General features: G+C 43.3%; 1 protein-coding gene across 1 annotated transcript; it reads right to left on the bottom strand.

Annotated features, from left to right (window-relative positions):
• On the bottom strand, positions 1-26,564 carry LOC149281027 (vomeronasal type-2 receptor 26-like). The gene is made up of 3 exons (XM_089499836.1): positions 26,513-26,564; positions 875-1,650; positions 1-18 (listed from the first exon to the last, which is right to left on the bottom strand). Exons 1-3 carry the CDS (start codon positions 26,562-26,564, stop codon positions 1-3), a joined length of 846 nt encoding a protein of 281 aa, XP_089355962.1.
• Positions 26,565-26,697: the final 133 nt, after the last annotated feature.

The following is a 26,697-nucleotide window of genomic DNA, read 5'->3' as shown; positions in this document are numbered from 1 at the left end:
TCAGCAGTAGTTTTGATCCTACAGGAAGCAGAAGCTCGGTAAGTGATCACATCTTCATATTTACCACCAATTTTGAGACTGGTTTAGTGGGTATTGAATTTTTTTTACCGTTACCACTATATACTTGTTTCCTTTGAATGTATATTTTTATTTTGCGCAGATTTACTTAGTTTTATAATTTATAGTATATTAAAAGGGAGGCGCAATAAGTGCAGTGCTAATACTGACACTATGACCGGGGTACAATATTTTGGCACCTCGTGTGCCTTTGGCCTCCTTGTCTGTCTGACTTTTTTTTTATTTTTTTTCATCAGTCTTCATTTCAGGAATAAAACAACCTTTCTCAGATAAGCCTGGAATAACTGCTCGCTATGCTGGTACAAAAAAGGATAATTTAGCATCATCAGGAATATGATGTCATACTAAATGTACAATAATGTCCATAACTAGTACATAAGCATCTGTCCGTATACAGAAATGAACTGTATGGATCTTCTGCAGCAAACACAAATTATCCAGGAATATTATAAGCACAGAAGGACAGAGACATGTGAAACTGTCAGTGCAGAAGCAGGAAGCCGAACAGAAAGATAATATTTCATATAAAATGTAAGCCGAACAGAAAGATGATATTTCATATAAAATGCATAGATGGTAAAGGAAAAATGTAACTTTTATATATATTTTTTAATAGACAGTATACTAATTAAATTTCCACATCAGATACAGGAATGGCTATTAAACCTCATCTCATTTATAACTTTAATAAATGTCTTCTGTTTATCTCTTTTTTTCTTAGCAAGATGTAACATTTTGGGAAAAACATAAAGCTTAATAACCCAGCAGTTGATGCCAATATAGCAAAAATCTCTACGGCCACCATGTATTTTCCTTTGGTGCTCAGATAGGCCGGGATCATCGCAATCCAAACGCTGCAGAACACCAGCATGCTGAAGGTGATGTACTTGGCCTCATTAAAACTGTCCGGTAATGTCCTGGCTAAAAAAGCCATAATAAAACTAACAGCTGCCAGAAGCCCCAAATAACCCAGGACACAGTAGAAGGCAATAACCGAGCCCTCGTTACACTGAACGATGATCTTTTCATTGTATGAGTGCATGTCCAGCTCCTGAAAAGGAGGAGAAATGGCCAACCAAATAATGGTAATGAAAACCTGACTGGAGGAAGACATCAGAACTATAATGTTGGACACTTTGGCTCCCATCCATTTTTTCCAGTAACTCCCAGGTTTGGTTGCCTTGAAAGCGATGCAAACCATTAAGGTCTTTGCCAACACGCAGGACACAGCTACTGAGAAGATGACTCCAAAAGCAGTTTGTCGCAGCATGCAGGTTACATCCTCAGGACGACCGAGGAACAGAAACACACAGAGGAAGCTCAACATGATGGAGACCAGGAGGAGGAAGCTGAGGTTCCTGTTATTGGCTCTAACAGTAGGAGTGTCCCAGTACAGGATAAAAATACCCAATATAAAGAAACTCAAGATTAAAAAAAATACACTGATAAAGAAAAAAACTGGAACCATTATATCGTCTTTGTATGACAGGAAGTCGTAAGTCTTAGGAATACACTTCAGTTTTTTCTCATCGGGCCATTCGTTATCCGGGCATGTCTGGCAGTTTTCACTGTCTGGAATAAAGAAGACAATAGCTGGGATATATGAATTTTTTTTTAAAAAACACTGACTTTTACTTGAAAAATCTTTCACTCATCTACAAAAACCAAAGAAGGAAGCTAATAAATAGATTCTGTCGGCAACAGAAGCTCCCCGGTAGTTTCCTGTCCTGGGCAGGACAGGTCACACATTTTTATTTTGCATGTACTAACCTGGGTTGTTTGGCTCAGAGGTCCGCGGTGGCACCTCACGGTCGTGCAGGCAACGGGAGTTCGTCCGTAGACTCCAGGATGGGTTCGGCTTCCACTTGTTGCAGCCTCCTAAGCGAAGCTCCCGAAGATATCCGCCATCTTTATGGTGATTGTCTGAACTGTAGAGTCTCGCAGTGCGCTCTGATCACATCAGTGTCAGGGCACCTATTTTTGCATTTTTATTTATATACATATATTTATAATTTTCATTTTCTTGGCGCTGTTTCATTTCATTATTTCATGGTGGCATCACTGGAATTATTTTTAAACTATTACATTTTTATTTAACTATTTTTAAATGTTTTGATATTTTATATATACTTTACTCAGTGATTAGTAAACTGAGCTCAATGGGCTTGATTTGTTGATCACACTCTAGAGAAACCCTCTTTCAATATTTTTACTTTATTTCTGGTAGCGGAAGAGTGCTGACATCTTGTGACATGTCTTCTGCCTCTCACTATAGGGCTTGTGATCATTCCGGAGAACCATCACATGTTTCCCCAATTTTTTATTTATTTATATATATGGAGGGCATGGGGGAGGAATAACTTGGCTCTGTAAATAGAAGCAACTTGGAAATTGATAAATATTAGCATATGAGGGTATAGAACAGCAGTTGAGTTAAACCTTTTAGCTGATCATGACTTTTAGGTAAGTAAAGTTCAAAATGTTTCATGTTAGCGACTGATGTGACATCTGCATGTTTTCCTGGGCTTTGTATAAACTATTGAATAGCTGTTCTCGGGTAATTTTCTTTACAATGGGAACTAATGAAAATGTCTTATTCCTAGAGCCCAAGTGGGCTCAAATACACTTTAAGTATATTAAACCTGCATAAAATCTCGTTCTCTCTGTCACGTGAGCTCAGGGCAATATGGCCGCACTTGCTGTGACATCCTCTCCCTTGATTGGAGAGCATGTCAACAGCGCGCACAGTTGCCGCCATATGTCCATGGGGATGGGGACAAAGAAAGATGATATCAGATTAAGGATTGAAGATAGAAGGGAGAAGATGCAGAAGCTGAAGTGGTCACCAGAAAAGGCTGAGAAACACTTAGTGTGTGAGAGAGAGAATGAAAGTGTGAGTGAATGTGGACCCACAAATTGCGGATTAAACTTCTCAGCTTTTTGCTTTGTTTTCATTCCGATTTGTGGGGGGGGGGGCTCATTTGCAGGCTTCGTACAGATCGCCTGCAAATGAGCCCCCCCCCCCGGCTTCCTCTGTCACCGAGTTGGACGCCTGAATTGCTTCTTAATCTGTATCACATTCACCTACCTGTTACATTGGACATTTCACCCTCAGAACAAGGGATACAGTCATAGCAGCAGGTTTTATATCCAGAAGCTTTTCTATTTCCTAGAGGGCAGTAGTCATTGCATCGAGCCCATGGGATCTGTAAAATGTATCCATTATGAAGCTACAATCCTATAACTAATCATTTCTGAATTTATTGATTTAGAATTTTAGAAATTCATACAGATGCATGAAAGCAGAGTTTGGAAATCTGACACAAACTGTGCCTATAATGTTCTGATATCTGGGCCCTGGGCAGATCTTTAACTGTCAGGGTTACGCTCTTGACTTGTTGAGATCATACATGGCACACGACTTGGGACCTCAAATCCACAAGTTGTTGACGCATTGTATTGCAGTTGTCTGCACTCAGGCTGCTTCCACCTGTAGCTCTGATCAGTGTGCAATTTAAACTTGCTCCTAGTCTGGATTCCTGGCTCAATCATATGTTGCTTGTCCTCATCATCTCTGTAAGCTGATCATCTACCGAAGCTAAGTATTATTGTTATTTTACTGAAATCTGTCAAGACTGGTGTGTGATTCTGTATAATTATTATTTACTGCAGCATTTAAGTATTTCTTACCATATAATCGATTGGAATACCTCATTTTATATACCATTTGTATATCAAGACACAGAGTATATATAGATTAAATACAATTTATTGTTGTTGTTATGGTTCCCTGATTACCTAACTTAAATAATTTTAAAGTTAGAATCAGGCCACAACTAAAACATTCTGCTTCATCATTCTTTACTTAGGAAGCAAATGTAAATATTAGACTTCGGATTTCTCTGAGTTTTTTATAAGAACAAAATTTGCCCTTTTCATGAATTTTTATAAATGTCTGAAAAGGAAGAGCCCCAACAAGACAAACTAAAACAAAGTAGAGTGATTCAAATTTGTATTTGCATTTCATTGGGTTTTTTCACTCTCTAACTCTTTGTCTGTGTCTCCCTACGTTCTCCGTGTCTCTGGTTCTCCTTTGCTCTGTTTCTTGTTCTGTCTTCTTGAGTCGTTAGTTATCTGCAGCATTATCCTGGCCTGGTGGAATAGTTCTGTGAAAGGGATTCATAGGAAGTAGGGTTGTAAACACTTACAGGTAGGCCTTCACACTGGGTTACCCACAGTAAGGTGGCACAACTGACTAAACCCCTCACAGTAAGTAGAACAGGATCCAGGTGATTGACAGCGGTCCTCAAAGGGCCTGGATCCAAAGAGTGGCATATGGGGGTATAAGGGCTTTCTGGAGACAGAGTGGCATATAGAGGGTTAAAAGGCATATCTGGGGGAAGAGTGGCATATAGGGGGTATAAGGCATTGCTGGGGGGCAGATGTGCATAAATGGGGGCAGGTTGGCAAATAAAAGGAAATAAATACTTGTTCCGGCTTGTTAAAAAAAAAAGTGAACCACAGAAGACATGGGGCAAAGCAAAGTAGGGACACAGAGAAGGAAGAGAGATCTTGACAGAGAGAGTGTGAACGGGGGACTGAAAACAAAGTACTTGTCCTAATGGGAGTTTTTCTGAATTGAAAGAACAGAAAACTAAATTGGTTGTCCTAAAATAAATTGACCAAAAACAAAATGAAAAGCATTTTTGGTCCATGTGCACAAGTCTAGTAAATATTTATTATCATTTTATCTAGTTGGGGTGGCCTCAAAGCTTTTAGGCAGGTATGATAAACCTTTCAGCTCTTAAAAGCCTTCTGTTTTTGTGTTGGGGTTGAGCTTTTAATCAGTTGGGTTAAGTGACAAAACTCCATTCAGCGCCCAGGCTCCAACTTGAGACGTAAGCGCATGTAACCGCAACATTTTCAGTGCAAATTCCTCCTCGAGGGCATATTCCTATTCAGATAGTTAACCAAGCTACAAGTACTTAAAGCAAGGCATTGGATTATTTCTTACTTTTCCATTTTTCCAGATTATATTTTCATATTTTATAGCATGATCTTTATAAATCCTTGAGATGTCAGACGTTCCCACTTTGCGTTTTTCTAATATGCTTGTAGTTTTATCGGTTTTAAGGATCAGGTTTTCAAGATAATATACACTTGGAATTTCTCCTCTCTCATTAAAAAAAATGTCCTTTCCAGAATTGTCTGTGTAATGCACTCTTCTTACATAATGGCGAAGCTTAAAAAATAAAGTACATAAATTGTAAAACAAACCAGTATGTGGAAAATGAATCATTCAGCACTCATATCCTAAGAAATAGCTAACAAAGTAATTGAGAACATACTGTATGTCACCCAAAAGTCGTGTTTAACAATTAATTTGTAAGCACTGAGACTTAGCACCCATGCAGTATTTCGGTTCCCCAAAGACGCTGGTGTTTATTGTGGAATTCGCTTTCTTCACTTAACCAGTATTGCTGTAATTCAGCCACAGCGAGAACGACATCAGGGGAACCTTGTGACCTCTCCCCAAGGCATCAATGTCTGCCATACAGTGTACAGGACACTCCGGGGAGCAGTCACAAGCACCACTGCGAGAGACTTTGCCTCTCGCAAGATCCCGGCGTCTTTTAAAAAAAGACCCTCCTGGGAACTCTGCAGTACCCCTTCAGGTTGAATACAGGTACTGCATTCAACAATGCAAGTCAATCTGATTAGTAAAATGAAAAATAATAATAATAATAAAAAATTGCTAAAAAAAAGTGGTAACATTTAAAAGTAATTATACACCATGCAGTTCCAACAAAATGTACAAAAAAAGTGCAATCATATAGAAAAAATTAAAAAGTTATTATGAGCAAGTGCTAAAATTAGCGCTGTATCTTTCCAAAAATCTTGACATGGAAAGAGTAAAAATACTAGCATTTCAAATACCCAAGGGGTGGCTACTTTAAAAGAAAACAAAATATTTAATTGGGTAAATTGGAGTGGCCAGGTTCAAAGATGGCCCAACCAGCAGCCTCAACTGCCGGTACCGAGGAGAGGGATGTTGGGGTAAATACCAAGTATGTATATTTGTAATTTATATGTGCTTGATTAAGTTTGTGTGTATATATGTATGTATGATAGCTGCAAGCAACTTGGGGGGGGGGTAACAGGAAAGACAGCTGTAAGATAATATCAAACCTAAATACTATTTAGGGAAGGAAGCAAATGCATCACCTGGAGATGGGAAACATAGTCAATAAAATCACACGGTGGAGTCTTGGGAACACAGGACAGGGACCTCATTTACACATCAATAGAGAAATCCCTTTAAAAGACATTGTAGAAACACACATTGGGAACTAGATTGGCGAGTCTCACCCTTTGCACATCACCCACGCAGCATACACACTTAGCAGCAGATATTAGATAGATGGGATGTTTGTGAGTGGTATGAATGATTGTCATCTGTACATCACTGTAACTCTGGTTTTGTCTTTGCTGTAACATTAATCTGAGCAGATTCTAATTAAAGCTCTCTCTCTGGTAAGAATCTAGGGTTGGCTGTTTTATTGTAATATCAGGTAGAAAACCTTAGTAGAACTAGACATATATATTATCTGGAAAAGGGGATACGGTTATATGTAGTTCTTGGAGGAGGTAACACGGGTATTACATTTATCATTAATACACAACGCAGAACGGATTATTCTCCACGCATATCAATTGGCAGTATTGGTTTGAGAGAGGAGAAGTATATACAACAAGGGAGACCTCCCTCCATCAATCAGCAACCGCAGCTGCCACTACGAGGAGAGGAATACCCCCCTCTGTCAGCCAACAGCTGCAGCAGCTGGCATGCAGAAGAGGACTTCCTCCATCCACCTCTGGTGGCAAGACCAATAACTGCAGGTACCTATACTTACAGGCCGAGGCGTATCTAAGGAATGACACCTATGGCTCGTGCCATAGGCGCCATTTGAAAGGGGGGCGCCAGTGAGCGGCTTTTAAATACTGTCCTTTTTTTGGATGTGGAGGCGAGAGAGGGGCGTCTAGCAACCGCTCGGCGCCCCTCATTCTCCTCCACGAGGCCTTTACCTCCGTCCCGGTGCCGGCATTTCATGCTGAGCGCAGGAATATGACGTCATATTTTGGCGCTCAGCAGTGAAGCAGCAGAGCAGGAAGACAGAAGCCTTGTGCTCCCGTCGCTGGACCTAAAGGTGAGAGAACTACAAAGGGGGAGAGGGTAGATAGTGAGTAGGGGAAAGGAGAGGGGTTAGAAAGTGATAAGGGAGGGAGAGGGGGTAGAAAGTGATAAGGGAGGGAGAGGGGGTAGATAGTGAGAAAGAGGGTAGTAGGGAAAGGGGAGGGAGAGGGCTTAGAAAGTGACAAGGGAGGGAGAGGGGGTAGATAGTGAGGAAGAGGGTAGTAAAGAGTGTGAATTAATGTGTGGGTTTATTGTCTGAATGAGGAAGAGCATGAGTTGTCTGAATGAGGGAGAGCATGAGTTAATATGTGAATGAATTGTCTGAATGAGGGAGAGCATGAATTAATTTGTGTGTATCATAGATGTATAATTGCGGAAGGGCAAAGATGGCACTAGCAGGAGGTTTGAGCCTTGGGGACCAAGATGGCACAGGCAAGGTGTATATGGGACAAAGATGGCACAGGCCGGACTGTTTAGGGACAAAGTTGACTTGTGCTGGGCTATTTGGGGACAAAGATTGCAAATCTTATGTGTGTTATCTGGGTGCTGGTCAGGTTCTATGTGGGGAATGTGGACGCCAGGGCTGACTTTGGGGTGTGCAACCTGTGATCTATGCCTGTAATTTAGGGGTTTTTAAATTATACCCCTTTATGACAATTGACAGTCTGGGCATGTCACCCAAAAACGAAGGGTTAACGTCAATTGACGTGCCAGGACCGTCATGTCTTTAAACGGGTGCAGAAAGCGGTCTACGTTCGCTTTCTGCACCCAAATGGTGTTGCTGTAATGCCTTGACCTCAAGGCATTCGGCAAAACACCACAATTGGCACTAGGGGTCGTGTCTGGCCCCTCCCCGGGGAGTCAACGTCCGCCATACACTGTATGGAGGCGGACGCCCGTTTTAAAAGTGTTTAGGGGGCGATCAACGATCACCGCCTAAACTTCAATGGTGTTGCTGAAATGCCTTGATCAGGAGGCATTCAGCGACACCAAACACTTACCCCAGGACGCGCAAGATGGCGGCCGCCCTGAAAGAAAAACAAGCAAGTTGAAAAAGTTCGCTAGATGGTCTCCAGACCCTCTAGAGAACTCTGGCTCCACTTGCAGGTTAAATATATGTACTGCATTCAACCATGCAAGTCAATGGAGCCCAGCTTACTAATCAGTGTGATTAGTAAAAATGAATTAGAAAATAAAATAATAATAATAAGAAAAAAATAGTTAAAAAAAACAGTAAAATGTAAAAATAATTTCCCACTGATGTCACCATCAGGGGAACCTTTAAGTTCCAAAAAATGTAAAAAAAAATGTAAAAACGGGCAAAAAAAAATAAAAAAAATATATATATATATATATTTATATATATATATATATATATATATATATATATATATATATAGCAAATTAGCTTAAAACAATTCTCGCATGGAAAGAGTTAAAATACTGGCATATTAAATGCCCATGGGGTGTCTACTTTTAAAAAATGTATGATTTGATGACGCGGTAAATTGAATTGGCCGGGTTCAACAATGTCCCAATTAACACAAGGGGAAGGATGGCCACATGTCTAATTGTGGCCTTTTCATTCCCCCAAAAAACGACAAACCCATGCATGTGGAGTATCACTGTACTCAGGAGATGTTGCTGAACACATATTGGGGTGTCGTGTGAAAGCGGCATATACCAGGAGCTGTAAATTTATACACACAAAAAATACTACTGCAAACTTAAAAGAAATGCTGGTGGTAAAATGTGTGCATGCAAAGAGTTAAAATACCAGCATTTAAAATATCCTGGGGTGTCTAGTTTTCAAAAATATATGGTTTTATAGGGCACACTGAAATGGCCCGGCTCAAAGATGTTCCATATAGGGCATGGGCAGTTCAACATTGAAAAATGTGCATGCCCCAAATGTGGCCCTTTTTCCCCCAAACAGCCAGGAAAAACCATTCATGTAGGGGTATCTCTGTACTCAGGAGATGTTGCTGAACACACATTGGGGTGTTTTATGATAGTGACATATACCAGAACCTGTTAATTCATGCCTGAATTAAAATGTGCATGAAACAAAATGCAAAAAAATGGTTACCACAAAGTTTGACAAAGACTGGTGGTAGAATTAGTGCATGGAAAGAGTTAAAATACCAGCATTTGAAATACCCTGGGGTGTCTAGTTTTCAAAAATATATGATTTGATGGGTAAATTGCATTGGCCGGCTTCAAAGATACCCGAAATGGCGCATGGAGGAAGAATTACCAGATTTGGAAAAAATGGTTTTGAATAGCAAAACGCTACCTGTACTTATTGCCCCGTAACGTGCAGAAAAAAGCAAAAAAACATTGGGTATTTCTAAACTCAGGACGAATAGTAGAATCTATTTAGCAGGTTTTTTTATTACCTTTTATAGATGAGTAAAATATTTTTCAACTTAAAGTTAGAAAATGTAATTTTTTTCAAAAAATTGTAAAAAATTTTCACCATAGTTTAGACTTTTTTTTAATAGTAAATAATATGATACAATCAAAACAATGTCCTCTAAAGAAAGCCCTTCTTGTCTTTAAAAAAAAACAATATATAACTTTTGTGGGTTAAGTAAACGGGAAAGAAGAAAATTACAACTAAACACGAGCAGCACAGAAATGTCATGAAGGGTACAAAAAATAAAATGCCGTGTTTTTATGTGAATTATAATTGATCTATACCTGCAAAGCTAGGTTTTTGTGTTATTCTGTAGATCCATATCTGCTATGCTATGTTTCCATACATTATTTATGTATACCTGCAAGTACAGGGTTTTTATGTCATATTTAGTTGATAAATACCTGCAATGCTGTTTCCATGTATTTATTTGATCTATACCTGCAATGCTATGTTTCATATATTATTATTGTATACCTGCAAATACAGGATTTGTATGTCTGATTCTGTTTATTTGATATATACCTTCAGTGCTGAGATCACAAGTGAATTTCAATTGATCTATACATGCAAAGCTGGGTTTGTGTGTTAAGGTGTTGATCTATACCTTGTATATAATATTTATATATATGGGCAGCAGGGGCTAATAAATGGGTTTTTAGATATTTCGACAGGGGCGCGATTTCAGTGCTTGCCATAGGCGCTATTTTCAGTAGATACGCCTCTGCACCCCGGGGATCTGCAGCACCGCATTAGAAGAAATTTAGTTTATTCATTATATAATATACCTTTTTTTTATAGCCATTCTTCCCTTGATTAATTTCATGTTCTTTGTTCGATGAAAAAAGCATATTGTGCAGCGCATGTGCCAGGACATAAATGGCCGTGTACACAGAGTATGAGAAGATATCATTTTTTGTTAGTGCCAACTTGATGATGTGTTCCTTTCCCGTGCAGTTATTAGCAGTAAAGTCATAAATTATTTGAAACAGATCGTTCTTCACGTCATTGGATATTAAGCAGTGAAATTCTGCTAACCAAATATCTTGAAGTATTGGATCAGACGGGCGATTGGATGGACGGACATTATCCAGGAAAGTCTCCATGCCAGGAATCAGGCTATTGGAAGGAGCAAAACTTAAACTACAATTAAATGACATCATTGTCTGTAAAGTGAAAAACAACACATTTGACCACGAAGCTTTAAGGATAAGTGTCGTATTTTCCAAAACATGTGTGGATTTATGAAAAAATGTTTTGCAATTCATAGAACATGTTCCACAAGCTATGAGCACCTGTGATGTTGACTTCTCAATAATGGCCAGATCCTTATGGGTTCCTTCCATTGTTACAGACATTTTAATAATGACCTCGATGCAGATCCCGTGGCTGGTGAGCATGTGGCTGAGCTCCTGGAGCTCCCGCTCTCCACTTTCATCCTGTGATGTGATTATTCCAACCCAGTTCCATCCGTAATGTTTCAGCAACTTCACAATCATTTCATATTGAATCTGATCTCCTTGAAATAGTTGGAAGTAGTTAGGGTACAGCACCCCGTCACTGAGCAGTGGGTCAGATACCCCATAGCTGATCTAATAAGATTAATAATAGTTAGCGAGGTGGAGGTTTTATTTTTTAATGGCTACAAATGGTTTACATTTCATATACAAATGTCTATTTAGGCCAAAGAGCTTTTAGCCACCAATTGTTCCACTGAATGCATCAGTCTTTATTAAACTATATTTTTTAAACCTTAAGAAAACAATAAAATAAAAAATAAGGTTTACACGATCGATGCCAATATTACTTGTATTACTGCCCACCGTTTCACCGTTTTCCTTCTCTCCGACAGTACGGCTGCTGTCATGGAACAAGTTGTTTATTTTGCTATTTCCCTGTTTCCCTTTAAGTGGTTGGTTGCCCTGGCAACTTTCCAATTCTCATAGCTGAGATTGGGCTATTCCTCCACCCCTGTAACTTTTCTGTAGTTGGTTTGTCCCGGAGGTTTTCCTGTTCCCCTGGACATTCTATCTCAGCAGCCTCTGTGAGGAGAGGTTCTCATTATCTTCTCCCTTGCAAGGCAATCCGTTTTTACCTTCCCCTTGCAGAAGCGCTTCCACCCTCACCAAAGCGCCTTCTTCTAGAGAAGCTCCTTTCCAACATTATACAACCAAGTGCCTTTATTTCTGTGACTTTCCTAATAAAGCTAAGAAAATACAGAAGATTTTGTGTGCTTTTATAGGGGGCAAGTTAAGCTATCTGACCTTATTCATATCCAGGCGTCTGACCCTGGGGTTCCAGAATAGCTGCCGTTATGTTTGCATTTATATACTACATGCTTTATTTAAAAATAATGGCCAGAGTGGTGGGAGTTCCTTTTTATGCTGAAATTCACACGTTTTTGTACGATTATATAAAATATATGATGCAGCAAGATTTTTAAAATGTTTACAGACCCAATATTATGGACAGTTCTAAAGACTCCTTCTCCGGAAAAATAATGACATCCTTATTATCTGAAATAAAGAGAGTTCAGATGAACTCTCTCCAGGATGTCATTAAAAAAAATTTAAAAAGAAAAAAAATTGTAAGAAAGCATAAAGGTTCTCAATCTGTCCAGCATGGGAGACAGAAGAAAGAGAGAGAGAGATTTAAATACATAAAGGGATTTAACAGAGGAGAGGAGGGAAGTTACAACAAGAGACCAGAATGTAAAAGTAGAGGCTGAATGGAAGGAAGGTTTACTTTACTGAGAGAGTAGTAGATGCATGAAATGGGCTACCAGCAGAAATGATAGAGACTAATCCAGTTAAGGAATAAAAACATGCGTGGGATAGATATAAAACACCTGAATCTAAGACGAGACCAACGACTGATTAAGGTCTGCGTCTTTACAGCAGGAGAAACAGAACGTCTCGATGGGCCGGATGGTTTCTACGGCCACATTCTGTGTTTCTATTTTTCTGTTTCCTCTTTGTAGCAGAATCTAAGGAATGCAGCCCACATCACTCCTAGCCAGCCATCTAACTCTGTGTACACAGAATCAATAAGCAAATTGTGTTGTCTGTAACTATTGTCTGCCATCAAAAGTCTAGGTTTTTATCTTTCTGCCTTATTATAAACGCTTTATAGTAACTCAGTATTCGCTCTCTTTGGCTGTTCTGGTATCAGTTGGTTTTATTGTAAAAAATCAAACTCAGGGTAAATTTTACGTTAAACTACACATCCTATCAGTCCGAGCCATCTGCACCTTCAGCCCACAGAGAGCTTTCAGCGGCCTCTTACCTGCGGGTATCCGTACAGCCTGAGGATCTCCACCACTTGGATTGTAGCCGTTCTAAGATTTCCGATTAATCCTGCAAATTTATTACCTCCTTGGCAGGAATAATTTGGAAATTCACCTATTTCCCCTGATATTATTTGAAATAAATTCTGTAAAGATTTCCTGGCATTTCCACAAATATCATAAACATGGTAACCCAGAGTGATATTGGGTAAAATATGCGGGGTCCGGTTAATCTCATCAACAGCAAAGATAAAAGCCAGGAGATTTCTGTATTCTGTACGATCGACACTGGGGGGTAATAAGGGTAATTTATTACTTTATTCTGTAAGTTATTAATGCAATTTGTTTCCAATAAAAAATAAACTGACTTAACATTCAGCTTCAGGGAAGGCGACCACTGACATAAACATCAAAACTTCTCTCTCACCCAACAACGCTTATCTCACCCTACATTAACGTCATTCACTACCACGCAGTCCTCACCTCCTGTTTCTCACCCTTATCCACCTAGATTGTAAGTTCCTGCGGGATCAGGGCCCCTCATTCCTCTTGTATCTGTATGTTAATTGTCGTTATCTGTAACATTTTCATTTTTTTACAGAGCTGCGGAATCTGTAGGCGCTTTTTAAACAAAGTATAATAGTAATAATAGCTAACAGACAACATGAAATAAACATCTATCAGCCTAAAAGAGAGAAGATATTCTGCTGGTCTGTCCGATCTACGGCCCACATGCTGCCAGGCAATGCTATTTGCTCTGTTTTGTGTCACGGTGTAAATGGATCTCAAAATTCCCCATGAAAATATTTAAGTAAATTATTTTAAAAAACACTCTTAGGTCTGTCTTCATTACCTGCAGATAAATTACTGACAGCTTTCTAAGTGCATAGAAACAGATTCCTATAATACCAAGGCAGACGAAGGGTTAACAGGCTTCAGTATTTCTGTACACTGAAATAAAACCAATATATTTAACTATTTCTCTGATTTTAATGAAACTGGAGAAAAAGCACTTACTCTGCACAGATACAATAAAAGGGAACGTATCTGATTTTTCCATAATAAAATTCTTTTATCCCGGTATTAACCATAAATAATCCCCCGATCATCACATCTCCTTCCTGATAATATTTATACTCAAACAGGCATTCTTTCGTTGTGATGTGACATCCAGGAGCTGATCTCAGAGTGACTTGCCTTCCTGCTATTACTCCCAGTAAGCTCAGGCACAGAATGACTCCAAATTGTTGAGCCGAGGGCAGAATGAGATCCATCACAGACCCCGCGTCCTTCTCAGTGTGATCAGCAGCAGCTCTGCAGCTCCCGGTATATATCTGTGATCAGCGCTATATTAAACCAGCCGGCCGCGGCTCAGATAAATATATCCAGCTCTCTGATCACACGTTGGGATTTATTCTCTGCGAGGGAGAGAGCGTTAAATCCCCGGACAAACAGAAAGAATAACTGAAGTCAAAAGTAAAAATGTCCAGTAATTGCTGCTTCTGTATTATTGTCACTTAAAATTAACTTCACTTTCAAATAATTTCTTTTCATGAAGATTAACGGCCATACTTGGAAACTTCTCGGCTCCAGCTACCCGGCTAGGACTGCACACTGATGTAGGGGGGTGTTCCCGCTGATGTTGGTGGGCGGTCCAACTGATGTTGGGGGTGGTCCCGCTGACGTCGGGGGGAAACACCCCCATGTAAAGGAAAAATCGGTGGGGATTGGGGAGTGTCAGGACCCCGCTCCCGCGACCTGGAGGATTCGGGTTTTGACCCGGAAAACCAGAGGAGCAACGCTCACCCGGCAATCTCTGAGTTCCCAGGTATGGTAACAACATCTAAGGGGGATTTTAAGGTTTGTGTCCAACCAGCATTTAACTCCGTTGCTGCCAATGAAATGTGAAAGTTTATACAGAGCAGTTAGAGGTGGGGAAACTGGGGATGGGCTGATAGGGTTAGAATTTATTGAAAGCATACCTGCCAAGTGTCCCTGGTTAGTTTTCCCAGCTGGTTATGAGGGTATCTGAGTGCTCCATCTTTACAGGTCAGGAAAGGGGCAAGAAAATAACCACTACAAACTAATAAAGATTCATGTATTCACACATTATTAAGTTTTTTGTCACTGAACTATTTTACAATTTTTGTACCCTTCAATTTTACCCCTTCTGTAGTATTTATAATTATTAAATCAGAGAAAAGAAAAATGTTTGATTCCAAAAATATACAAATATACAAACATACAAACATAATATAAATGAGAGGTTTTGGTTATATGAATTGGCCAAAGCATAATTATGCTCACCCGCCATATCTGAATGCCTCAATATCAAGGCTTTTCAGCAACACAGGCCGAGAGAAGGAAGAGATCAACGTTCCCTTCCTAAGCTCTTTCCAGCCGCAGGGCGTCACAGCATACAGCTTCCTCCACCTCTTCCCTCTCTCAGAAATCTCTCCACTATTCTCACTCTATCCCCCTTTACTTTTAGCAGCTGGCGATATTGCTCCCAAATCTTGGGCCTTCCTCGTTGCTCCTTTTCCTCTGCAACTCAAGGTTCCAGAAACCTGAATAATCTTATTCATATATCCTGCCACTCCTCCGGCCCTCATATTTATTTTGCTCTCTGGAATGCCCGTTCTGTGTGTGACAAACTAACAGCCTGACACAATCTCTTTACCTATAGTTCCCTCCACGTTCTCGCTCTGAGACCTGGCTAACCTCTTGTAACGCTCTCTCTCCTGCTGCTCTCTCCTATGGTGGCCTTCACCACTTCAAATTCCTCTATTTTAATATCCCCGCTGCCATCATTGGAGACTTTAATATCTACCGTTTCATATAAGCACCATCATATTCCATAGCTAACATCACAGTAAACGCCCCTTGGAGCCCTGTGGCTTCAAAACTCCTTTCCTTACATGATCTTTTGATATACAGTATACTAACTCCCCTACTCCCCTAATTTGATGGTCACATTAATTTTTTAAGCTTGTGCTCTCTCACTAACATCTCTTATTCCCACTACCCCTCTCTAAACAGTACTTCCTATCCTGCTCTCTCACCTTGCCTCTTCCTTATTCTCTTTCCTTTCAACAACCTCGCCTAACCAGAGACCTTCTGAAATTCTAACCCAATTTAATCTCTCTCTCATTTCTCCCATCTCAAGCATGTCATGGCCTAACCCTTTCTCTACAACTCCACCCTCACATCTGCTTTTGAGGATGTAGCCCCAACTACTACTTAATCTTCATAATAACGATGTGCCACCCAGGGTGCCTGCCGGCAAGGGGTCAGGGGGTGCATGGCGGGTTTTCGCTCCCCTCCAACTTCGTGGCTCTGATCTTCTGCCTCCGCTTTGTCATGGGGTGCAGGGAAGCATGGCAAGGTAAACGTGCTGGTGTCTTGGCGGGGCCCCCCTCCGTGCAGTGCTCTGTACTCCTGCTCACAGCAGGGCAGGGGGGTGTGTTGTGTTCTAAGAAGGGGATGGAACCCTCCTCTGTATGCCCTACTCCCACAGCTGACCGGGGGGGGGGTTCTGTCTGGGCGGGGCTAGTGAAGGGGGATGTATGATCACTACCTATAAAAACCCAGCTCACCTGGATGCTGGTGCTCAGGTATTCTGATGCTACCTCGTTGGCTCAGTGTTTCCCCATATCTGTGCTCTCCTTATTGCTCCCCTGATATCCAGTTCCTATCTCCTGCTGTTTAACCATTGATTACCTACGCTGCTGACCCGGATTGTGCCCTGACTACTCTTCTGCCTGCTACTTTAACTATTGATTACAACGCTGCTAATCCGCATTGTGCCCTGGCCTCCTCTTTCACCAGCTTTCCACTACCTTTCGTGGACTGTTATACAGACTCTCGGACTCCCCTAGTCTACCTCCAGGTAGCTCCTTACACAAATACCTGAGTGATAACGGAGTCAGATGGTACAGCAGAGGCAATGGCGACCATGACCCAACAGTTAACCGATCTCTCACCCAAACAGTGCGGAGCTTGCAAGCCGGACAACAGGACCTGCAGCATCAACTACATGAGATGCAGGTCGGCCATCTGGCTGCGGATCCCACTCCTCAACCGGTAGTGAACCCTGTCCAGCAAGAAGGGGCCTATGCTTCTGAACCACGCATCCCCTTGCCAGTGGTATCCCTACTCACTGGGGAACCACAACGATGGGCACATTATCTGGGCACATTACAGCCCAGTCATGGAGACCTGGGAGTCGTTTCACCATGCTATGAGCGCACTTTACGATGATCCACACAGGGCCCCCACTGCCCAAATGACCATCTGACAATTGAGACAAGGGGGGAGACCTGTCGAAGAATACGTCACCATGTTCCGCCAAGCAGATGTCGAGACCTCCTGGAATGAGGTTGCACTTCTTGAATCATTTCGGTGGGGACTGTTGGGCATACTAAAAGACGAGCTTGACCGTCTAGGGTTACCCACATCCCTTGAGGAATTGCTGGATCTATCGATACAGATAGGGAGACGTCTGCGAGAATGCCATCAGGAACGTTCGCTGACCCAGTGCCACCCTTTCTGCTACCACCTCTTCTTCCCAGGAGGAGCCGATGCAGATAGGCCTGTTCCATGGTCCCGTCACCGCTGACGAAAGAGCAAGGAAACGGTCACAACGCCTCTGTCTCAATTGCGGCGAAGCAGACTGGAGGAAACCTCCATCACTGGGGCCACTGGAGAGGCCTGACAGCCAGCCTCCTCCCTACTGACTATGGGCCCTGACTTTGTAAAGACTTCTGTGGCTACCCCCAGCAGTATATCATCCCATCACTTGCTGAGGGTATTATCTCCGGCAGACAGCCAGGATCTGCAAGCAGGGAGTGACCGATATTGTTTCAGTTTAATATCAGATACCCCCCACCCCATGGTGCATTCATGTGTTGTAAAAGTCAGTCGTCGCCCCCCCCCCGGTTCCTCCACTACAGACATTTACCCCGGCCATCCCTGGAACTGATTTTGGGCAGTAATAGATAGTGGAGGTTGGGACCCTATTGTATTGTTAATTTCGTTACTGCCCCTGTTGTCTATGGGAGGCAGATTAAGGGGGCGGTTTGTATCCCAATATCTTGTTTTTATGTTAATTTGTGTTTTGCTGGATATATCCAGCCCTGTGTGTCTAAAATAAATCACTTTGTTTTGGTTTTACCCTACACTGAGTCTCGGCTAGTGACTGGGGAACCGGGGAAAGTGTCCCAGGCTAAGGGAGCACAAGTAAGCGGAGGTAGTCGGTCGGACCAGCCAGCTCCGTGACACAGACGATATGCTCTGCGACTGCACCGCACGTTCACCCAGACCTAGAGGTAACCCTCCACTCACTCATCCCTTATTGACCGCTGGATCCACTTGTTCTACTCCTCACCTGTCCGTTTCTCTGTTACTACAGTGGACTGATCAAGCCTTTACTACCACTGCCATGATAGACTCTGGGGCTAGTGGGTATTTCATGGACTCTGACTTCGCGGAGAAGGGGCATATACCCTGCTCGCCTAAAGAAACCCCTCTGCACATACAACTGGTGGATGGCAACCCACTGGGTTTAGGTCATGTCACCCATGAGACCACCATCCTCAGAGCCACCATTGGACACAGACATCAAGAACAACTACGTTTTGACATAATCCAGTCACCGTTATTCCCACTGATTCTCAGTCTTCTGAGACTGAAACGGCACAACCCCACTATCGATTGGGCAACCGGTACCCTGTCCTTCCTCTCGTCCTTCTGTACAAGCACTTGCATGCAGATGAGTCCGCATATCCCTGGACGTCTTCTCGTGACCGAACCATCGGCATCCGACAAAAGTACATCTGTACCTTCTGTCTATCCTTCTTTTTCGGACGTGTTTGAGAAGAAGGGCGCAGACAAGCTGCCACATTTCAGCATTTCAAGAACGACGTCTTCAGGGACTACCTTGATGTGTTCATTGTCATATATTTGGATAACATTCTGGTGTTCTCCTCCTCCCTGGAAGAACATAGGATACGCACGCACAAGGTCCTGACACGCCTCTGAGAACACGGTTTATATACCAAATCAGAGAAATGCATGCTCGAAGTGGATACCGTCAAGTTTCTGGGTTTTACCCCACAAGGCCTTCAAATGGATGGCAAAAAACCATCCGCCAATGGCATCGACCTACAACCAAAAAGAGGTTCAACGCTTTTGGGGTTTTGCCAACTTCTACCGGAGATTTATAAAGAATTATTCCAAAGTAGTCCAACCGCTTACAGCATTGACCAAGAAAGATCACCGATTCCTCTGGACAACAGAGACACAGAAGGCCTTCAGGACCTTAAACAGCTTTGCAATAGCCCCCATTCTACTGTTCCCTGATTCACAGAAACCTTACTTATTGGAGGTGGATGCTTCTGAGGCTGCTGTTGGAGCTGTTTTATCCCAGCGCTAGAAAATCCACCTGGTGGCCTTCTATTCCAAGCGTCTCACTCCTTCCGAAAGCAGCTACGATGTTGCAGATCATGAACTCCTTGCAATAAAATCCGGAAAAAGACTATGTCAAGCACGTTGGGCGTAATTCTTCAGCCGATTTGACGTCCGCATCACGTACAGACCCGGCTTAGAAGAATGGCAAAGCCAGACGTCCTGTCCCGCCATTCGGAACCCACGGTTCCAAGCAAGGAGCACAGGACCACCGTTCTCAAAAATGGACATTTCCTAGCAACACAGCAAACCTTATGGGAGAATGGAGGGAGAACCAACACACGAGGACCTCGCGGGATGTCCCTTCTCCATTGATGATTAATGGGGAGACTGAATACGAAATACAAGACATTCTGGACTCCAGGTGGGGAAAAGGCAAACTAGAATATCTGATCCACTGGAAAGGATATGACACAGCCGATCGTTCCTGGGAGCTCGCCCAACACCTCCATGCCCCGTCCAAGATCTGTCATTTTCACCGGCGACATACTGATTGCCCGGGTCCTGTGCGCCCCTAGAAGGTTGGCATCGGGCGTGGCTTCTGTCACCTACACTGAGGCAACTAAAGTCAGGTAGTGCGTTTCGGGTTGTCTCTCCCCTCCGTCTTCGTGGCGCTGGTCTTCTGTCTCCTCTGCCTTCGCTTCACCGGAGGGTGCAGGGAAGGATGGCGAAGTAGACACACTGTCTTGGAGGGTGGTGGGGCCTCCATCCATGCAGTGATCTGTCCTCTTCCTCACATTAGGGCAGGGGGGTGTTCTGTGTGCCCTACTCCCACAGCTGACCAGGGGTGTTCTCGGGGGAGGGGCTAGTGAAGGGGGAGGTATGGTCACTACCCATCTCCCTATAAAAATCCAGCTCACCTGGATGCCGGCACTCAGGTATTCTGATGTTTCCTCGTTGGCTCAGTGTTTCCCCATATCTGTGCTCTCCTTATTGCTCCCCTGATATCCAGTTCCTGTCGCCTGCTGTTTAACCACTGATTACCTATGCTGCTGACCCGGATTGTGCCCTGAATACTCTTCTGCCTGCTGCTTTAACCTATTGCTTACCTACACTGTTGACCTGGATTGTGCCCTGACTGCTCTTCTACCTGCTGCTTTAACCACTGATTACCACGCTGCTGATCCGCATTGTGCCCTGGCTACTCTTCCACCAGCCTTCCACTACCTTTCGTGGACTGTTATACAGACTCTCGGACTCCCCTAGTCTACCTCCAGGTAGCTCCTTACACAAATACCTGAGTGATAACGGAGTCAGATGGTCAGTGGCGACTCTAGAAACAATATATAGGGGGGGCACACAAGATATCACAGTCAAACTGGGGGGGGGCATTCATAATTTCCAAAAGTAATGTGCTATGGAATTATACTTTTGTTATTGGGCTAAAATAATACTTGATCATTCAACATGGGAAGCCTGAAGCCACAATTGAGTGCGACTAATCCTTGAAATAAATATTATAACACAATAAATAACTTTTATACGTTAATACGTTAAGTGCCAGGAACCGATGACCAAACACACACACCAACACAGGCTCTGTCACACCAACACTCAGACACACACACCAGGACAGGCTCTGCGACACCGACAACCAAACATACACACACACCAGGACAGGCTCTGCCACACAGACACACACATCAGGACAGGCTCTGCCACACCCACATCCAAACACACACACACACACCAGGACAGGCTCTGCCACACAGACACCCACACACACCAGGACAGGCTCTGCCATACTGACAACTGAACACACACATCAGGACAGGCTCTTCCACACCCACATCCAAACACACACACACGGACAGGCTCTGACACACTGACAACTGAACACACACACCAGGACAGGCACTGCCACACCAACACCCAAACACACACCAGGACAGGCTCTGCCACACCAAAACCTATACACACACACCCAAGGACAGGCTCTGCTACACTGATAACCAAAAACACACAAACAGCAGGACACAATCCACGTCACAGACGTCTGCATCAGGATGGATTTTTCACACTGCATTGTCTTTTTTATCCCCCTTAGTGTTTTTGCCCCTACTGCCCATATATATAAATATTAGCCCCAGCTGCCGATAGCAGGTATAGATCAACACATTAACATACAAACCAAGCTTTGCATGGATAGATCAACTGAAATTCACTTGTGATCTCAGCACTGAAGGTATATATCAAATAAACAGAATCAGACATACAAAACCTGTATTTGCAGGTATACAATAGTATATGAAACGTAGCATTGCAGGTATAGATCAAATAAATACATGGAAACAGCATTGCAGGTATTAATCAACTGAATAAGACATACAAACACTGTGTTTGCAGGTATACATAAATTATGTATGGAAATATATAGATATGGATCTACAGAATAACGCAAAAACCCAGCTTTGCAGGTAAAGATCAATTGGAATTCACATAAAAACACGTCATTAAAAGGTATATTTAAAACCCCCTACATTACAGGCATAGATCACAGGTTGCAAACCCCAAAGCCAGCCCTGCCGTCCACACTGCCCACACAGCAATCACACTCCTATCATACCCAGGCAAACAGTAAATGCTGGTACCTAGGCATGATGGGACTGTGCTTGCTGTGATTGCTGTTAGCGCTCACACTCCTATCATGCCAGGTCAGCCAGTACATGCTGGTACAGCATGGCTGTAAGTGATGTGCAGACCCCATACTGCTGGCAGCATCCATAGACAAGGGGGCAGCTAGCTAGGTTTCAGCATATACTGGCTGACTTGGCATGATAGGAGTTTGATTGCTAACAGCAATCAAGTCCCATCATGCCTAGGTTCCAGCACTTACACATCCAACCAGTAAATGCTGAAACCTAGGCATGATGGGACTGTGATTGCTGTTAGCAATCACACTCCTATCATGCCAAGTCAGCCAGTACATGCTGGTACAGGATGGCTGTAAGTGATGTGCAGACCCCATACTGCTGGCAGCATCCATAGACAAGGGGGGCAGCTAGCTAGGTTTCAGCATGTACTGGCTGACTTGGCATGATAGGAGTGGGATTGCTAACAGCAATCACAGTCCCATCATGCCTAGGTTCCAGAACTTACACATCCATGCTATCACACACACACTAATTCATTCATATACTCATTCATTCACAGATTCATTCCCTCAATCACACATTCTCATTCAAACTCCCTCCCCACCCCTTACCTGCACTGCAGCTCCTCCACGCCGCTCACAGACTTCAGCAGAGGGCGCGGCCTCCCTCTGCGTTCTCTGGTAAAGCACAGAGGAAGCGGGACTGGAGCAGAGTCATGTGATGTCACGTGAACTCTGCTAGGTTCCGCTTCCTCTATGCAGTACAGAAGACCCTCCCACAGGTAAGTAGCAGGGCTCGAGGCGCGGCCCGCGTAAGATCGGTTGCCTTGGCTGCCGATCTTATTCGGGTCGCACCCTCTCTCTCCTCCGCCGTTAAAAAAAGAAAAAAAAAGAAAGACGGGATCCAAATTCGGCAGGGGGACAACCTACTTCATCTCTTATCTCTTGTGACAGAACCCTCCATCACTGGGGTCCCTGGAGAGGCCTGAGAGCCAGCCTCCTCCCTATCGACTATGGGCCCAGGCCTTGTAGAGACTTCTGTGTGTGGATACAGGGGTTCAGTCTGCTGATGTACCCCATGTTTTAGCACTCAGAGTCTCAGAACTGTAACGTCAGCTGGACATCCTGTGGTAGGAAGAAGGCTGATTATCTGTACATTGTTAATTGTATAGGTGTGAAGTGTTTCCCCTGTTATTGTGTGAGTTAGCCCTTGTCTTAAGACCCCCTGTAGGTATGACTTGGTGTCACTGCTGCATACCTAATTATCCATTACATAACAGGTAGCTGTTAATCCTGTGAGCTCCTGTTATCCCTGTGTCCTGGCCATTGTCTGTCTCAAGCCAATTATATGTCTATCGTCATTCCACGTCTACGTCCCCAGTTAATGTCATTATTTATGTCTCGTTTCATCCTGTCCTTACCCCAGATATTGTGTTGCAGGATTTGATGTAATTATTTCCTTCCTGACATGGTAATTGGATCATGTGATATTTGTCTTGCTCCTTTTCTACTTGTGTATATATAGTTCTGTATTTGGCTTTAATAAATGAGTCCTGTTTTCACCTCAACATGAGTGTTGCCTGATGTTTGGGGTGGGCTGTAGCCACACTGTGTAGCTAAGCTTCGGATAGCCACAGTGCCAATGCCGCTTCGGTACAGCGATGTCCCTCCTTCTATCTACAACGCTGGTTATGCCCGGTGCTGAAGGGGTTACTTGTTGGTGTCCCGTCAGGAGGAAGCAACGTTTGGCGGGAGTACCCAGTCGGGGTACAGGTCGGTCCCGTCACATCTCTTACCACTCTCATAACCCCAAACACCTCTTCATTACTTTCAATTCCCTTCTTTGCAACTAACCCTGCCCTTGCCCTTACTGAGACGCCCTTACTAAAGTTACTAATGACCTACTCACTGCTAAATCCAAGGTCCACTACTGTATCCTAATCCTACTGGACCTTTCTGCCGCTTTTGACACTGTGGAGCACCTTTTTCTCCTTCAAGCTCTTCATTAAATTTGTCTCTGCCGCTTTAGGTCCCTTCCTATCTTTTTGATCTTTCAGCATCTCCCTTCCCAGTAACACTTCCTCTCCCCTTCCCTTCTGAGTTGGTGTAACCCAAGGCTCAGTTCTAGGATCCTTCCTGTTGTCACTTTACACTACTCACAACAAACACCTCATAGAGTCACTATAAACAGGTTTATCACAAAAGGAGGGACAAAAAGGAATTATGCCTACATCTCCAAAATATGGGAGTATTTATATAAATAAAATGTGGTTAATTCTTTCAAAAATTCATTGGAAGAATTAATTATCATGATTTACTTATTAACCCCATAAGGAATTAGCTGGTTTTTTTTTTTAATTTTTTGTACCCTCTGTGACAATGGCTGTTTTAATATTTTTGCTTGCCGCTTAGCTGTAATTTTCTCATTTAGTGTACAAATGATATATTTTTTTAGGACAACACGGGCAAAAACAACGTCTTAAATATATTATAATGTTTGTCCTGAGTTTTGTCCTGAGGCATTTTTTTCATTGCTTTGCAAGTTATAGGACAATACATACGAATAGTGTTTTGCTATTTCAAAATCTTTTTTTTTTTAAATCAGGTCAGTCTGTGCCCATTAACTATTTGGGACATATTTGAACCCGGCCAATTTAATTTACCCCAACAAACCATACATTTTTTTGCAATACATTTGTTTTGGACATATTTTCTTTGAACTGGATGGTTCAGCTTGTGATATTATCACTGGGGTCTTTTTCTTGTTACATTTTACTAATTATTAGCTACATTTTTTTACTTTTATTTTGCTGATCACATAGTGATTAGTGAGCTGAGTTACATTTACCAACATTAACGGGTGCAGTGCCTGCACCTGGAAAGACCGTCTGGAAAAACTCTTTTTTTGAATGGGGACCGCCATTTTGTTAGATGCAGCAAATGGTGTATTTAAACGCTCCTAGGAGTGATAGAACGGGGTCCCTCACATTTATTAGAGTTGCTGAATGCCTCGTTATCAAGGTACTCCAGCGACACTGGCTGAGTTTAGGCGGAGATCAACGATGTAAGCACTTTTTTTTAGCTGCCACTTATTTGAAATACATACAGCCTTTCAATATAGTAAATATGATCACTCCAAGGAGCGGTCAAACGGGGCCCCTATATTTTTTTCTTGGTGTTGCTGAATGCCTTGATGTCGAGGCATTGCAGCAACAACAGCTGAGCAAAGAAATTGATTGTTGAACAGAACACTTTCTACGCTTGCTTAACCCCATGACATGCCAGGCACTTCAATTGTCGTTAAGGGTGTGGGATCTAATATTAAGGTGGAAGGCTGAGGGTCATGAGAGTAGTTATAAGCTCCTGTGCGCAGGGCCCTCCTCAACTCTTGTTTCTGAGTTTATCTGACTGGCTTTTGCTTCTGACTGGGGTGTCACGTCCTCGGGACCCGTCGTCTGTGGGCAGGGGTCTGCTTGCTGATCACAGGGACCCGATACTGCTGTCTCCTGTCCCGTGGTCGCCAAGCGGGCTACCGCTCAACGTTCGCAAAACCCAAGAATCAATCCCGTTCTCTCCGTGCCGGCGATGGGCAGACCGACCGCCAACATGGGAGAAGGGAGATCAGTTTGGTGAACTCCTTGACGGGCAAATCACGGGTTGCCCGTCGATGCAGGAGTTCCCGAAAGGGTTTCCTTACCTGCCGCCCGGTCTCCTGTCCGTCCACTGGGGGCGCGGTTAATCCTCTTGGCTGGTGCCGTGGACGTGATGGACAGCTGGAGGCGCGGCCATGATGTAGGTTGGAGGTGGGGCTTTTTGAGTGGTGCCAGATTTAAAAACCCAGGTAGTGCTTCTCACAGGCACCCTGTTGTGGTCTTTTCTGACGTTCCTGAGTTTCCTGCTGATTTCTGTTTATTTGACCCTTGCCTGCCTGACTACTCTTTTGCCTTGTGATTCTGTACTTCTGCTCGTGTTACCTGTGTATCGACCTGGGTTTTCTGACTACCTGCTCCTGTGTATCGACCCGGGTTGTCTGACTACCTGCGTCGTTTCCAACTCAGCTGTCCAGATCATTCTTTTGGATTTAACCCTTCCTTGGCTTGTGTCCATCCGGTCTGCATTGTACCTATCTATTGACTCAGTGCCTACCTACTATCTGTCTTCACGGAGGCTGCCTCACTGTTGGGATTATCTAAATCCTGGATTACCGCTGTTGGGGCTCCTCTCTATACAGTGGTTTTCTGGGCAGAATAACTCCTGCGGTGAGTGCCTCAGTGTAACAGACATGACAGTGGGCAGAGAGAGACTGAACTGCATTCAACATGCATATTGAATCACTGTAGGTACAGGAAGAGTTCAACTGGCAAAAACATTGACAGCAATACTTGTTATGTCACCACAAGTTATGTAAAGATATATAGATTATTAGAGATAGTTACATACAGATTTAGAGCTATATATAGATATTGTTACACCTACCTAGTCCATCGAGGTCCCACGCCAGTCCGCCGCTGGTAAGTGTGGCTCGCATGGTGCCGCACGCACACCTCCACCGCGTGATGACGTGCTCAGGACATGTCTGCGTAGTGACTCGCGCGCCCGCAAGTCTTGTCCATGGCGGTCGCACAAACCCGTGCAGCCGGCCGTGGCACGCTCTCTATTAT

Source organism: Sceloporus occidentalis, unplaced genomic scaffold, assembly GCF_023333645.1.
Source record: "Sceloporus occidentalis isolate IW3139 unplaced genomic scaffold, rSceOcc1.0.p SCAF_140, whole genome shotgun sequence".
Taxonomy (NCBI): domain Eukaryota; kingdom Metazoa; phylum Chordata; class Lepidosauria; order Squamata; family Phrynosomatidae; genus Sceloporus; species Sceloporus occidentalis.
Note: the sequence above shows the minus strand (reverse complement) of the source record. Positions and strands in the feature narration are given on the sequence as shown.